Genomic DNA, 16,990 nt, shown 5'->3' with positions numbered 1-16,990 from the left:
ATAGGCAAATATTCCAGCAGGAGAGTCTTATGAATCATAGAATGTTAGAACTAAAGGGAAAGAGGTAACCTCCTCCAATCCATACCAGAAAAATAAATTACCTCTACAGCACCTATCACAAATGGTCATCTAGTCTTTATTCAAAGATATCTAGTGATCAAGAATAGAACACTACCTGATGCGGCCTTTCTATTTTTGGCAAATCATAATTGTTAGGAAGTTTTCATTATATTGATCCAAAAGCTGCCTCTCTATAACTTCCAAACAGTGATCATAGTTTTGATTTATAGTGCTTAGCAGCAAAAAATTAATGATGCTTCTATATAATAACTTCAAGAATTTGAGGCCTAGCATTTAGCTCTTAGTTTTGGCTTTGTCTTCTTCAAGTTATTTTTTATACTAAGGGTTGTCACCAATTTATTTCAAAAGGGGTGGAAGAATCTTGACCCAGTTTGTGTGTTTTCTCCTCTTGCCAAAAATGGGGAGTGGGTTTTGGGACCACTAGAGAAGGGAAGCTGTTGCCCACCAACTCCACATCTTGCTGTTCATTTTGTCCTCCTGCATGTAAGATGTGCTAGATCACTTCGAACTTTTCAGAATAACTTAACATTGTTACCTCATTTGATGTTCATAACCCTGCTATGACCTCTAGGGCAATTAGCATCCTAACTTTCCCATGAGGTAGCTAAGGTAGCTTTGTTCAGAAAATTGTTCTGTTTAGTTGTGTTATTTTTTAGAACAAATTGTCTCCTTACTGTTGACCCTTAATGATTTATAGTATCCAGAATGAAGGTGATTGTCCCACTGTCTTTTTCCCTGGTCAGATTACTCCTCTGGAATTGCGTCACATTTCTGGGAAGGACATTGACAACAAGGAACCAACTGCGAATCCTATCATTTGAGGATCACCCAAAGCCTTAGGGTTTTGGGAGTGAAAGAAAATTCTACATGTCAAATATGTGACATGGGAAACATTTACCTGTTCCACTTGGTCATAAGGTCCAGATTTCACTTCTACAGGAGGAATGAGGTCTTAACCCTTAAAGCTGTTCCAGTGTGGAATGGGTGGTCTTAGCAAAGTGGGAAGTTCCCCGTCACTGAAGGTCTTTAAGAGAAGGCTAGGTATATCACAAAAATCATGGAATGGGACTTGGAATGGACTTTCTTGGCCTCTAGTCCATCCCATACCCAACAAGTGGCTACCTGGGCTCTACCTAAATGTTGTAATGGATGCTGGATCAGACATCCTAGTTCTATCCCAATGCTATAAGAGCTTATGAAGGAACTTGAGTTATCCAGAAGTTAAGAAACTAGCCTAAAGTCAAGCAGCTAGTTGGTCCTACAGTCAGAATGAGACATTAGGTCTTGGGTTACTCAGTTTGTGCTCTTTCAACTAGATCATGCTTTGTCTCCCTCATCTATTTCTATAGACATTTCCCCCCTCCCATTATTCTCCTCTGCTTCTCTTGCTGCCTTCTAATGCTTTTCAGCAGCCCCAAAACAGGAAACCAGGTACCCCAGCGTTCACAGGAATGTTTACTACAGCATCTTCAATCAGGTCTCATTCCTTCCATAAATAAATCTGTACAATACTGGGGAGGTAGGACCATTATATACAGGGAAGAGAAGATGGTACATTGAATACTTGGCTCTTAAAAGTACCACATTACCCTCTCTTGCTCAGACTCCACTCTTCTTGATGTGCTCTAACATGGGGATTTGGATGTCCATCCTAGTAAAATAGCTGAGTCCATTTCAAGCTTTGGTCTTTGCTGGAGGGCCCAAAAATCCCAGCCTTATCAGCCACTTCCAGGGCTAGCTTCAGATGCTGGTCAAACAAATCACACCTGATGGGCATCTCCAAAGAGTAGAATGGATTCTTGAGGGGAAAGTGTGAGTGAGTCTTACAGATCTTTCACAAGAAAGAATTGATTCCACCTTGTTGATGATCTGCCAGTACTACAAACCTGATGCTTGTCAGTGTCTGGAAGACATGGAATTTGAAGGTGTCTGTCTCGAGCATCTCGATGCCAGATCTCCCCAGCTTGGAAGACAGCTGGGAGCTGATGGCAAACAGCAAGTGGAACATGGAGGCCAGCATCAGCTTCTCGTTGGATGTGAGAGGGGGTCGGCTGAAGTGGATGGACACAGGGTATTTGCCTGGGTTGCCCAGGTACTCTAGCACCTCCTTCCCATCCACAGTATACTTGCCATTCACATCCACGCCATTGATGGAGAGAACGGCATGGCGCACTGTGGAGGCAGGGGTCGGGTCAACCTGGCTGGCTGGGGACGAGCCCCTTCCACCTCCAGAACTGAAGCCCACTCCATTCTTCCAGTTATACTGCTACAATTCCTTCAGCCAATATTCCTCATGCTTTGTAAAGTTGCGAATTTGAGTTCTCCCCATCTAACATTGTGTTCCAGTTTATTAAAGTCCTTCCTGAAAGGACTTTTATACCTCATGCACCCCTAAGTGTATGAAATGTAATTGATCTTCTCTGATAAGAAGAGTAGAGAGAAACTGTCCTGTCTTGTTGTGAACACTATCCACATATTGATGAATACTCAGATTGCATTTTCATTTTTTCCCTCACATTATACTGCTGACTCATACTGAGCTTATGATATGCTAAAACCCAAAGATATTTTTATATGTTCTACTTCTGGGCCTTAATTCCCTCACTCTATACTTGTTCAATTTAAATCTTGGATCCATATTTCCTGATTATCCATATCACATTTTAAGCCATTGTTCTATTCTGCAAAGGTCTTTTGAATCCCAATTCTGTCTTCCATTGTCTTAGTTTTCTTTCTCAGTTTCATGTCAACAACAAATTTGATAAGCATGAAATGCATGCCTTTGTCCAAGTCACTAATAAATATTGGACAGCAAAGATCTACTATGGCTTTCTACCATTTTATCATTCCAAGCTGACCATAGTCACTATGCTCTCCATTGTTAATCCTTTTAACAAGTCGATTTTTTAATTCACTCAACTAAACAAATATCCATTTTATATGTCTCTACCTTTTCTATAGCCTAAGAGACTTTCCTAAATACTTTACTGAAGTTTAGGTAGCCTGGGCAAATAGCATTTCTTTCATATAAACTAGAGTAACTGTCACAAAACAGCAAATGTTCTTGAAGAAACCATGTTGACTGATAGTAGTCACTGACCTATGAGTTGAATAAGCATCCCTTTCATAATGAGTTTTATAACTTTGGGGGAAATGATATTAAATTTACTTTCTTTACTGCCTTGATCCTTTGTTGAAAATTATTACAATTACTTCATTCTAGGTTCACAGCACTTCTCTGCTTTTTCTTAGTGCTCTCAAAGAGGTTCAATAACCACATATATTAGTTTCTTTGGTACCCTGGGATAGATTTTATTTAGGCCTAGTGATGTGAAGTTGCTGAGATCAGGTTGGAATTCTATTACTATCTCCTCATTTATCTTAAGTGTCAATTTCCTATTAACTCCCCTTTTATCCTTCCATTAAGATACATTGTGCTAAAGTGGAAAAAGTGCTGAATTTGGACTCAGAGGACTTGGATCCATATTGTGGTAACATGAATGTTTGGTGGTAGGACATTGGGAAAGTCACCTCACTTCTCTAGGCCTCAATTTCTTCTTATCTAAAATGAAGAGGTCAGACCAGATGACCCTTAAGTTTCCTCTATCTTTAAGGCTATGATTGGTGATGTTATTCTCTAGAGCATTTTTTTTGATACAAGAAATAGAAGTATCCATCCCCTCTCTCCACATTGGACCAGATCTGTGATTCTGTCATCACAAGGAATTCCTGGTAAGGAAATCCCTGCTATCAGTTCAAGTCAGCTTCTTTTCTTTGACTTAGAGACTGTGAGAGTTGTCTGGGGTCTTGATAGATTGTGACTCATCAAAGGTCATACAATCAGGCAGTGTCAGAGGCAGTTGAACTGATATATCCTTCATGCTCTTATGGGATATCTACTCCACTTGCCATGCTATGTAATTCTGTACAGTTGAGTTGCATAAGAGGGAGTTAAGTTATCCTGATTTTTCCCTATCACCCATTAATTCATATTCAGCTATAGCAGGGGCCCTACTCTTTCCTCTTCCTCTCTTATCACCAACAAAGCTAAAGAAACCCTTTGTAATTCTACTGAACATTTATCATAGACCTCAGCTGTCTTGTAGGATTTAGCTTTCTTGATGCTACGCTTGTCTTTTGACCGAGTCCTTTTAAATTCTAAGCTTGTGATTGATATAGCAATAAGAGATAGGATCAAAATCAAATGTATAAACATGGGCAAAGAGGAGACAAAATCCACCTGACAAACACTTAGAAAACCCTAGAGAAGCAGGGAGTGAACTAAGTGGGATTATAGATAGCATTTGCACTTTCACATATAAATAATTGATAATAATCAAGTGCCAATCAATTGGGGGCTGGCTAAAAAACCTTGATTTTTGTCTGTAATGGAATATTATTATTTAGTATAAAATGGAGTTGAGAGAATTGTAGGGGGGATGTGTATAAACAGATTTTGAGTAAAATATGCCAAAACAATTGCTTATATGCACAATGACTATAACAATGCAAATGAAAAAATGAAAAGAAGTTAAACTCTGAATAATTATTTTTAAAATGGAAACTCTGGTTAATAAAATATATCTCTTTTTCATATCAGAGTTTTTGGGGACTCTCAGGAGACACTAGTGACTATGTTTTCAGATACAATAACTACGTAGATACTTTTGCTTAATTTTTTTTTGTTTTTCTTTGTCACAAAAGACTCTTGAGACTGAATTTTAGGAATGACTGATATAGACATAGAAAGCACTAATATAATTTATTAAAATTTTAAAAACTTGAAGCTTGTTATTGAGTTGCCTGGGTAGTTATATCATCTAGTAGGTACCTTCTTTTCTTTGCTTCATCAATGAAGCAAATTTCCACCACTCTTTTAAAAAATTGATATCTTTTGTTTTTATATCACATTCATTTCTGAACATGACTCTTCCACCTAATAAGCCATTCTTTGTAGAAAAAAAGGAAATAAATCACAGTTGAATGAAAATAACTAACATATCAAATGTATCTGACAATATATGCAATTTACCACATTCATAATCCACCATTTCTGAAACAGGGGAGGGAGGTTCACTTTCTCATTCTTTTCTGGCACCAAACTGGATCATTATAATTATTTTTTTCATTTTATTGTTGTATTTACATTGCTGGAGTCATTGTGGATGTTTTCCTGCTTATGTTTATTTCATACTGTTTAAGGTCGTATGACTTTTAAATTTTCTCTGAGTTCTTCACATTGAAATATTCTCTAAAGTGTAATAGTGTTCCATTACATTCATGTACCCCAATTTGTTTAGCCATTACTCAATTGGAACTTTCTATTTTTTTGCTGTCATACAAAGTGCTGCAATGGATGTTTTGGTGTTTTTTTTTTCTCTTTTCTATAGATCTTTTTGTTCTTTGGGGTAAATGCACATCACTGAGATCTCAAGATCAATGCCTATAGACATTTTAGCCACTTTTTATCATGATTTCAAATTGCTTTCCAAAGTGGCTGGAAAGTCACAGCTCTACCAACAATGCATCAGTATATCTATTTGCCTCCCTTCCATAGCCTTTCCAACATTGACTAAATTCCCTTTTCATTATCTTTTGTAACTTGCTGTGTATGAAGTACAATCTCAGATTTTGTGATTTGTATTTTTCTTATTAATGATTTGGAACAAATACTATGTGGCTGCTAAGAATGTGTAATCTTCTTGAGACCAATTTTTTATTATCCTTTTATTGCTGTTGCTCATATGTATTTGTTATTTCCTTATATATTTGGTATATCAGTTCATCATCAAACATAATGGATGCAAAAATTTATCCTCAATTTTCAGGTTTCTACTCATCCAAGTCACACTGATATTTTCTTGGAAATGTTTTCCAATTTTATGGAAGCAAATTTAATATCTTTTATGATCTCTTCTATCATTTCTCTTGTTGTGAATTCTTTCCCTAGTCTTAGTTGTGGAGATATTTCCATACATTTTCCTTCAATTTTTATTTTTATGACATTTTTAAAAGTTAAATATCCATTTTGAACTTATGGTATACATTGTTATATCCTTGTCTAAAACAATTTAGCCACAAGGGCAGAAGTAGCAACCTTCAAAAAACAAAAGTTCTACTTTCTGATTAGACATTCTTCTAAGATGTAAAGGTCATTTTCCTGGCCTGGATCCCAGGAGTCCATTTATTTATTTAAATAAATTAAAATGATTTTTATTTAATATTTTCTTATGCATGGTAATTTTTTTCCTGGAAAGAGTGCTCCTTTATTCAGCCGTGGAGAACAGCAAGACTGCATCACCTTTCCTTAACCATAGCCTTGACCAGCCCTATTCCATCCATCTCTATACGTACAAAGCCTTTCATATTGGCAAGCAGGATGGGATTTTTTTGGTGTCTTTTGTTTTGGAGTACTTCTCAATACTAAGGCAATCAAGTGCCTTTGAGTCTTGCCTTTGTAAGTGTAATGGCAAGTAAGTAGGAGCTTTGGTTGTCTTTTGTTTTGCAATGCTTCTCAGCACTAATGCAATCACATGTCTTAGAGCCTTGCCTTTGTTTGAATCAAGAGTCATTGATTGGAAACAATATATATGATGTGGTGCTAATGATTAAATATCTTTCCCACACCCTTTTGCTAAGTAGGCCCTAAGCCCCAGGGCCCTAAACAAATTAATATATGCTCTAAGGTTGACATTGTGCTCTGGGGGCACACTTATTGGAAGAATGTTGGTGATTTGGCCAGACGAGACTGTGGGTAGCCATTGCAGTCTCCCGCCCCTTCCCCCAGCTTTGAAAACCCAGATGTTCGTGCTTCTCTCTTTGGTAACTGTGTGTATTGCTATGATCAGACACATAGAAGACTGTCTGTTGATTTGTGTTATTTTGCTCTGTAATTTCTGCTTGTAATTTCTGTTTGCATTTGCTCTGAAGTTCAGAGTGCTGGCTTTTCCCCCGATCTAAGTGAAAGATATATATATATATATATATATATATATATATATATATACATATACACATATATATATATATATATATATATATATGTTTAATTAAAGTGAGATTGTTAACCCCTTAAAGTTGCTTTCCTTAGAAAAGCAGATCAAAGAACCTGTGCTAGAAGCCCTTCTGTGTACTGGTGTTATTGGCATTGCACAGAGACAGTAGCTGCAGGTAGCATTTTTGTTATACCTTTTTATTAGCATTTCTTACAATTGGCCCCAGTATATTATGTGTTTAACTTTAAATACCCTACAGAAAGAATAAATCAACTTTTCATTTTCTGCAGTTTAGCAGGTAGGGGAAGAGGTGTTTTGTGATGTTTAAGTACATTTCTTGGTTTCTAATGCAATCCTCAGTGACCTGACATCCAAAATGATCAAACTTATTTTGTAACCTTTCATTCTTTTACCTATCCTATGTGGAATCAAAGAGAAACCCAAGGAAGAAAATCATTTCCTAATTAAACTCTTTTGAGAAGTGGGATAATAGAAAGGAAAAACCTCATAATACAAAACACCATGCCTATGCTTTAGAAAGATCTGGAATCTTAGATGATTAAAGCTAGAAGGAATATTAGGGAGACAGTCTTTCTCTTCTATTTTACATAGTAAGGAACTGAGACCCAGAAAGGGAAAATAATTTGTTCAAAATTACATACAATGAGTTAGGGACGGATCTGATACTAGAGCTCAGATGTCTTCATTTACAATGCAATAGCAATTAACTATTCACTTCACATTGATAGAAGAGGTTATTGACAAATAATGAAGACTTCCCAAGGTTTCCAATCAATTCTTTTTAACTCTTCCCACTCCAAGCCATGACCATTACTACAGTGGTACTGAGATGGCTTAAAACTGAACAGGAGATGGAACTTCTAGTGGCCTGGCATAGAATATGAAAAAATACTTGGGGCAAGGAGTAATAGGGTAGAGGAAGAGAATGGGGAATACACATTCTGGTATAGACACAAAAATATATGCACATATGCACACTCGAAGTGTTCTTTTATTCCAAAGACTATGGGATTGCTAGCTTGTGAATGTTGCCTATTTCATGCTACATCAATCTTAAGTTTTTGGCACCTCTGTGCCACATCTTAGGGAGGTCTGAGGAGATTCTTCCTTCCTTTGTATGACCCTCCATCATTCCCATCATATCTCCTAGAAGCACACTTTTCTTATATTAGTTTGTGTTCATTTGATCACATGGGAAAGAAAATCAGACTAAATAATTCACATTGGGGCATTAGGACCTCAGTGTGTTACAGGCATTTTGGTCCTAACTACAGATGCAATAAGAAAGCTTACAGCAGGGGAAACTGGTACCTTGGTTAGGAAAGTTAATATTGAACTTGGCTTGGCAGATGGAAAAGATATGAAGAGATGAAGGGGAAAGAGAACCCTTTCTAAATGAGAACAGACATGAGCAAAGGTATAAAGTTGGTAACAGATGAAACTGTCAATGTATGTAGTGCAGAAAGGAGATCAGATTTACTCGATGAGATGGTATATGAGGAGTAAGATTTGGTTAGTAGATTTGGATTAGATAACAAAGGATACTGAAAGAAAAGAATATAAAATTATCCTAGATACTCTGAAGACCTTCCTGCTCAAGAAACTTTAGTGGCTCCCTATGACCTCTAGCATAAAATATAAATCCATCTGTGCAACATTTATGGACTTTCACAATCTGGCTCTTAGGTATCTTTACAGAATGATTTAAAATGATTCCCCTTCATGTGTTCTTAATTCTAGCCAAATGACCTATTGTTATATACCTAAAATATCCCAGGTCCCTTTTCTTTTTCGTTGCATAAACTTTCCATTGTGCCCAGACTGCTCTCCATTCTCACCTATACCTTTTGAAATCCCAACTTCCCTTCAATATTTAGTTAAAGTACTGAAGCCTTCCCCAGTTTTCCCTGTAGTTTGGGTCCACCAATTCCCCAAATACTTTGTAAATATTTTGTATTTATTTCTGTACGTGTTTACCCTCAGCAGACTGGAAACTACTTGAGAAAAAGACTATTTCATGTTTTGTCTTTTTATTCTCAATGCCTAACACATACTAAACATTTAATGATGCTTGAATTGAATAGAATACGGCAGAAAATAGTCATTAAAGGTTCCTGAGCAGAAGTATGATATTATGAGAACTCTTTAAAGATTAATCTAGAAGGAGAAAGTAATATGGAAAGACAGATATATTATGGATACCAACTAGGTGATGGGGGGCAGTAAGTTAAGTGAAAAGTGTTAAGGGTTTGGGTCATATGCAGGTTTCAGTTTTACTGTGGTCCCAGGTGGATGGCAAATAAATATAGAAAAGCATTGGGCCTAGAAAATTCTATTTTACATATGTGTGTTCACCAAAGTAGCAATATCCCTAAGTGACTGAATATGGTCACAGGTATGGTCTACAATGAGAATACAAGTATCCTTTCAGGAGGTTACTATTTTCTTCATTTTTATGAATATTGGCCTTGCTCTCTTCTCTTCTCTCTACTAGCTTTCTGCACCCTGCAGCTTTCTCTTCTTTCTGCCTTTTTTTTCTGGGAGAGGGATGTATGGAACAGAAAGCGATGTTGAACAAGAAGAGATTGAAGGACCCAATATGAATAAATGCCCTTTTCTATTGGTTTGAAAGTTCTAGAGAAAAGAGAATCCTTTGTTGACACTTAATCTGTCACATTTTTCTTTAATCCTTTTTTCATTACCTACTCTAAGATTTGCTGGGAATATGGTAAAATGGAATAATTTCAATTGCTCATGCAATCAACAAAGATGCATTAAGTATGTCAGACCATGCACTAGTCATTATGGAAGATGCAAGATGGAAGATGCAAGCTCCTGTGTTCAGGGAGTTACAGTTTAGTAGAAGAGATAAGACAAGTTTATCAATTGCTACAAATCAAGACAGAATGTACTTTGTGCAAAAAGAGAGGTACCAGCAAAAGTAATAAATGACACAGCACCATAGAGTTTGCAAAGCACTTTACATATATTATCTTGTTTGCTCTTTGCAAATATCATGAGAGTTCAGAAGAGGGAGGGGTTACCTCTGGCTAGGGCAGTCAGTAGGGTTTCACAGAAGACCTGGCATTCGAGGTGGGTAAGAACATTGAATGCGGTGTTAGAAAACCTGCTTCAAGGGGTGGAGCGAAGATGGCGGCTGGAAAGCAGGGGCTAGCATGACCACCCTGCCGAGTCCCACCAAAAACTTATAAAAAATGGCTCGGAACCAATTCTAGAACTGCAGAACCCACAAAAAAGCAGAGGGAAGCAGGGCTCCAGCCCAGGACAGCCTGGATGGTCTCTGGGTGAGGTCTACCCCACATGGAGCTGGGAACTGGGAGCTGGGAACGGAGTGGAACAGAGCCCAGCCTGAGCGGCGCGGACCAACCAGACCAGGAGCCGGGCGGAGAGGGCCCTAGCGCCCTGAATCAGTGAGCTGCAGCAGTTACCAGACTTGTCAACCCACAAATACCAAAGACAGCGGAGAAGGTTAGTGGGAAAAGCTACGGAGTGGAAGGAGTTCGCTGTTCGGCTTCCAGCCACGGGGGCAGCGGAGGTGGGGCAACTACAGCTGTTGTTGCTTCAGGCCCCAGGCCCACCTGGGGGGAGAAATTAAGTGGTGGATCAGAGCAGGAGTGCACAGCCTGCTGAAGATATAGGCCCAGTCCAGGTTGGGGGTTCTTGGGGAAGGAGCAGTGCTGGTGTGACAGAGCTGGCACATTCCCCCCAAACGTGGAACATAGAACTCTTTAGTCTACAAGCAGTTATACCCCACTGAAAAATTCAAGGGTCAAGTTAGTTGGTTGGAATATGGCCAGGCAGTGAAAACGCACACAGATTCAGTCTCAGACTTTGCATTCTTTCTTTGTTGACAAAGAAGACCAAAACACACAGACAGAAGTTAACAAAGTCAAAGAGCCTACAACAGAAACCTCCGAGAAAAACATGAACTGGCCCCAGGCCATGGAAGAGCTAAAAAAGGATTTGGAAAAGCAAGTTAGAGAAGTAGAGGAAAAATTGGGAAGAGAAATGAGAAGGATGCGAGAAAATCACTAAAAACAAGTCAATGAATTGCTAAAGGAGACCCAAAAAAATACTGAAAAATACACTGAAGAAAACAACACCTTAATAAATAGACTAACTCAAATGGCAAAAGAGCTCCAAAAAGCCAATGAGGAGAAGAATGCCTTGAAAGGCAGAATTAGCCAAATGGAAAAGGAGGTCCAAAAGACCACTGAAGAAAATACTACCTTAAAAATTAGATTGGAGCAAGTGGAAGCTAGTGACTTGATGAGAAATCAAGATATTATAAAACAGAACCAAAGGAATGAAAAAATGGAAGACAATGTCACATATCTCATTGGAAAACCACTGACCTGGAAAATAGATCCAGGAGAGAGAATTTAAAAATTATTGGACTACCTGAAAGCCATGATCAACAAAAGAGCCTAGATATCATCTTTCAAGAAATTATCAAGGAGAACTGCCCTGATATTCTAGAGCCAGAGGGTAAAATAGAAATTGAAAGAATCCATCGATCGCCTCCTCAAGTAGATCCTAAAAAGAAATCTCCTAGGAATATTGTCGCCAAATTCCAGAGCTCCCAGATCAAGGAGAAAACACTGCAAGCAGCCAGAAAGAAACAATTTGAGTATTGTGGAAACATAATCAGAATAATCCAAGATCTGGCAGCTTCTACATTAAGAGATCGAAGGGCTTGAAATACGATATTCTAAAGGTCAATGGAGCTAGGATTAAAACCAAGAATCACCTACCCAGCAAAACTGAGTATCATGCTCCAAGGCAAAATACGGATTTAAAATAGAGGACTTTCAAGCTTTCTCAGTGAAAAGACCAGAACTGAATAGAAAATTTGACTTTCAAACACAAGAATCAAGAGAAGCATGAAAAGGTAATCAAGAAAAAGAACAAGAAAAAGAAATTGCAAGGGACTTACTAAAGTTGAACTGTTTTGTTTACATTCCTATATGGAAAGATAACATGTATGATTCATGAGACCTCAGTATTAGGGGAGCTGAAGGGAATATGCATATATGTATATATGTTTATGTATGTGTATATATATATATATATATATATATATAAGTGAATGTGTATGTATGTATCTGTGTGTATATATATATATATATATATACATATATGTATATATCGAGAGAGAGAGAGAGAGAGAGAGAGAGAGAGAGAGAGAGAGAGAGAGGGAGAGAGAGGACACAGAGTAAGTTGAAGATGAAGTGAAGATATCTAAAAGAAATTAAATCAAATTAAGGGATTAGAGAGGAACATATTGAGAGAGGGAGATAGGGAGAGATAGAATGGGGTGGATTATCTCGCATAAAGATGGCAAGAGGAAGCAGTTCTGTGGGAGGAGGGGAGAGGGCAGGTGAGGGGGGAATGAATGAATGTTGCTCTCATCAGATTTGGCCTGAGGAGGGAATACCATACATACCCAATTGGGTATCTTACCCCACAGGAAAGAAGAGGGAAGAAGATATAAAAGGGGGGATGATGGAGGGGAGGGAGATGGGGGTGGAGGTAATCAAAAACTAACACTTTCAAAAGGGGACAGGGTCAAGGGAGAAAACTCAATAAAGGGGGAGGGGTTGGGAAGGAGCAAAATATAGTTAGTCTTTCACAACATGAGTATTGTGGAAGGGTTATACATAATGATACACATGTGGCCTATGTTGCATTGCTTGACTTCTTAGGGAGGGTGGGTGGGAAGGGAAGAGGGGAGAGAATTTGGAACTCAAAGTTTTAAAAACAGATGTTCAAAAACAAAAAAAATTTTTTGCATGCAACTAGAAAATAAGATACACAAGCAATGGGGCGTAGAAATTTATCTTGCCCTACAAGAAAGGAAGGGAAAAGGGGATGGGAGGGGAGTGGGGTGACAGAAGGGATTGCTGACTGGGGAGCAGGGCAACCAGAATATACGCCATCTTGTAGTGGGGGGGAGGATAGAAATGGGGAGAAAATTTGTAATTCAAACTCTTGTGAAAACCAATGTTGAAAACTAAATATGTTAAATAAATAAATTAAATTAATCCTAGAGAATCAAGTAAAAAACTACTAGAAATAATAAACAACTTTAGCAAAGTTGCAGGATATAAAATAAACTCACATAAATCCTCAGCATTCCTATACATTACTGACAAAGCCCAACAGCAAAAGATAGAAAGAGAAATTCCATTCAGAGTTACTGTAGGCACTATAAAATATTTGGGAGTCTATTTGCCAAGACAAACCCAGGGCCTATATGAACATAACTATGACACACTTTTCACGTGAATAAAATCAGATCTAAATAAATGGAAAAATATCAGTTGCTCATGGGTAGGCTGAGCTAATATAATAAAAATGACAATTTTACCTAAATTAATCTATCTATTCAGTGCCATACCAATTGAACTACCAAAAAACTATTTTACTGAGCTGGACAAAATAATAACAAAATTCATCTGGAAAAACAAGAGGTCTAGAATATCTAGGGTATTAATGAAAAGACATACTAGAGAAGGTGGCTTAGCCATACCAGATATTAAACTGTACTACAGAGCAGCAGTCATCAAAACTGCCTGGTACTGGTTAAGACACAGGGGTGTGGATCAATGGAATAGGATAGGTTCACAAGTAGGAGAAATCAACAAGTTTAGCAATCTACTCTTTCATAAACCCAAAGAGGCCAGCTTCTGGGCTAATAATTCACTATTTCACAAAAACTGTTTGGAAAATTGGAAAATGGTAGGGAAAAAACTAGGCATAGACCAATATCTTACACCATATATCAAAATAAAGTCAAAATGCGTTCATGATTTAGGAGTAAAAGCTGATACTATAAGTAATTTGGGAAAGCAAGGAATAGTTTACTTATCAGATTTATGGAAAAGTAAAGAATTCATGACCCAACAAGAGATAGAAAGCATTACAAAATGCAAAATGGATAATTTTGATTATGTCAAATTGAAATGTTTTTGTACAAAAAAAGCCAATACAACAAAGATTAGGAGGGAAACAGAAAATTGGGAGAAAATCTTTGCAACTAGTATCTCTGATAAAGGCCTCATATCTAAAATATACAGGGAACTGAGCCAAATATAGAGGAATACAAGCCATTCCCCAATTGAGAAATGGTCAAAGGATATGAACAGGCAGTTTTCAGAGGAAGAAATTGAAGCTATCTATAGGCATATGAAAAAATGTTCTGGATCACTACTGATTAGAGAAATGCAAATCAAAACAACTCTTAGATACCACATCTCTCCTGTCAGATTGGCTAAAATAACAAAACAGGAAAATGATAAATGCTGGAAAGGATGTGGGGAAATTGGAACATTGTTGCATTGCTTGTGGAGTTGTGAGCTGATCCAGCCATTTTGGAGAGCAGTTTGGAACTATGCCCAAAGGGCTATAGAAATGTTCATACCCTTTGACCCAGCAATACCACTTCTAGGGTTGTATCCCAAACAAATCACACAAGAGGGAAAGGGACCCATATGTACAAAAATATTTATAGCGGCTCTCTTTGTGGTAGCCAAGAATTGGAAATCAAAGGGATGCCCATCAATTGGGGAATGGCTGAACAAGCTGTGGTATATGAAGGTGATGGAATACTATTGTGCCATAAGAAATGGGGATGATGCAGACTTTGTAACAACCTGGAAAAACCTACACGACATAATGCTGAGTGAGCAGAGCAGAGCCAGGAGAACATTGTACACAGCCACAGATATATGGATTCCATGAGGACCAACCCTGACAGACTTTGCTCTTCTCCGCAACGCAAGGTGCAAGGACAACTCCAGGGGACTCACAATGGAGAATGCTATCTTCATCCAGAGAAAGAACTATGAAGTTTGAATACAGATTGAGGCGCACTACATGCTCGCTTTTTTTGCTTCTCTTTTGTTTTTGGGGTTTGTTTTGTTTTGTTTTTTTTTTTTTTGGTTCTGTTTCTTCTTTCTCATGATTCATTCCATTGGTCATAATTCTTCTCCACAACTTGACTAGTGTATAAATTAATTCAATGCGAAGTTATACATGGTAGTTATATGAGATTACAGGCCGTCTTGGGGAGGGAGGGGGGAGGGAGGGGAGAAAATATGGAACTCAAAAATATGTAGAACCGTGTGTGCTAAACTAAAAATAAATAAATAAATTGGAAAAAAATAAAATAAAATAAAATTTAAAAAAAAAAGAAAACCTGGTTCAAGCCCTGATTCTGATACTTATTAGTTGTCTAGCCTTGAAAAAGTCACTTATTTGAGCCTTGCTTTCCTCAACTGTAAAATGGAGATTACATTCATTATTACGACCTGCCCTTCAGGGCTGTTGAGAGGATCATATAAAATATGCATTTTAGATGCTTTATTCCCATAAAGCACCACATAAATGAGTCATCACAATTTTAATTGTCATTAACTTTATTAGTGTTGCTAGGATTTAAGCAGGTAGACATGGGAGAAGAAAATTCTAGAAGCAATAGAGGACATGAACAATAAAATGTGAGGGAATAGTTTGGCAGAAGCACAAGGTATAAGAAAGGGCAGAGATTAAGACTAGAGATTCAGGACAGATGGTGGTGGGCCTTGAATGCCAGGCCACTTCAGAGGATCATGGGTAATATTTTGGTCAGTGTTTTCAGATTAACCCTGCCTTTTATCTAACCTTACGATCCTACTCTTCCATATCCTATAGATCCAGAACCTCCAGAAGAGGAAGGCCCCAGACACACACACACATTTTGTCCACCATTTGCTTCTTTTTGCCCTTCTGGTCAGAAGAGCTCAGATTTAATCCTGTGTTGCAGAAAATAATTAGGTCTTTAAAGCCTATAAATTACATTTGTCAGCAGCAGAGAAAACAAATGGAGTTTCTTGTTCTCTGGTGGCAATGATGAATGGTAACACTGGGCTTCAGCTAGAAGAAGCTTGTGTGGACCTAGGAGCTTGTTTATTGACTCTTAATGAAAAACTATTAATCCAAACCATCCGAGGATTAGTGGGAAGCTCAAAAGTGAAAAACTGGAGGCTATTGGGAATCCTATGCTCTGTGTGTGTGCCAGTGGTGGTGGTGGGGAGTTGTGAATTACTGGGTGGCCGTCTGTCCTCTGAGGGTAAAGGGAAATGCTAAGAGAGCTCCAAGACATAGAGAAATATACAGTGAAGTGACATGCTACAATACCCATTAGGCAAGATTTACATGATACTTACAAGGTTGAAAATAATCAGTGCAAGATACCATTTTCTAGCTAATATTCATGATGATGTAAACCAGCCACCCTTCCCCTCCCTCCCTCCCTTCCCTTAGCTTCCGACATTGCTTTGCTGTTCAGCTTTTGATCTAAAATGGTCAGTGTGGAATGTCTAGAAAGGATCCCGAAGGTACAAAAGTATGATGGCTGAAAGGCAGGACATATCTGGCAGTGAATTTCTAACTGTGACACTGACATTGTGTCTGGATGCCTGCAGTGCTCCAGAGACATACCTGGGAGAGGTCAGAAATTAAGGTATGCTGAGATTCCTCTTGTTCAAGGGAGACCTCTGCAAGTGATCATCCCTCTTCCTACCCTTTCCCATTTCAGCTGGCCTTACCTTTTGAAAAGGCAAGAGATACAGGCAGGGAAGAGAAAAACCAAGAAAGAACTAAGTCCTTTCTCTTTGAATTGAATTAAATTGACTAATGGCAGAGAACTGTCTGTTTTAGGCAAATGAGCTCTCTAAGAGTTCTTCATCAAAACTGTTTTGCATACTGGTGGGAGAAGCTGCTTTTCCAACAAGGCAACAAAGCAGTGTTAAACAAATGTAACAGTCAGAAAGGGAAAACAAATCACAACCAAACAGCTGAGTGTCCCAGCATCCTAATCTACCCTTCCT

At 38.2% G+C, this 16,990-nt stretch overlaps 1 protein-coding gene across 1 annotated transcript; it reads right to left on the bottom strand.

Annotated features, from left to right (window-relative positions):
* Positions 1-1,732: 1,732 nt before the first annotated feature.
* On the bottom strand, positions 1,733-2,960 carry LOC118829598 (trafficking protein particle complex subunit 4-like). Its single transcript, XM_036736552.1, has 3 exons — positions 2,940-2,960; positions 1,964-2,347; positions 1,733-1,858 (listed from the first exon to the last, which is right to left on the bottom strand). The coding sequence occupies exons 1-3, from the start codon at positions 2,958-2,960 to the stop codon at positions 1,733-1,735; spliced, it is 531 nt and encodes a 176-aa protein (XP_036592447.1).
* Positions 2,961-16,990: the final 14,030 nt, after the last annotated feature.

The sequence above is a fragment of the Trichosurus vulpecula genome, chromosome 8 (genome assembly GCF_011100635.1).
Source record: "Trichosurus vulpecula isolate mTriVul1 chromosome 8, mTriVul1.pri, whole genome shotgun sequence".
Classification (NCBI taxonomy): domain Eukaryota; kingdom Metazoa; phylum Chordata; class Mammalia; order Diprotodontia; family Phalangeridae; genus Trichosurus; species Trichosurus vulpecula.
Note: the sequence above shows the minus strand (reverse complement) of the source record. Positions and strands in the feature narration are given on the sequence as shown.

Bases quoted from the DNA above. Each gene is read 5' to 3' on its own strand.
- LOC118829598 (XM_036736552.1), bottom strand. From the start codon at position 2,960: ATGGAGAGCATAGTGACTATG. The intron at 2,348-2,939 runs GTCAGCTTGGAA...AAGGAATTGTAG, and splicing joins TGGAGAGCATAGTGACTATG to CAGTATAACTGGAAGAATGG. The intron at 1,859-1,963 runs GTAGTACTGGCA...TACTCTTTGGAG, and splicing joins CACTGACAAGCATCAGGTTT to ATGCCCATCAGGTGTGATTT.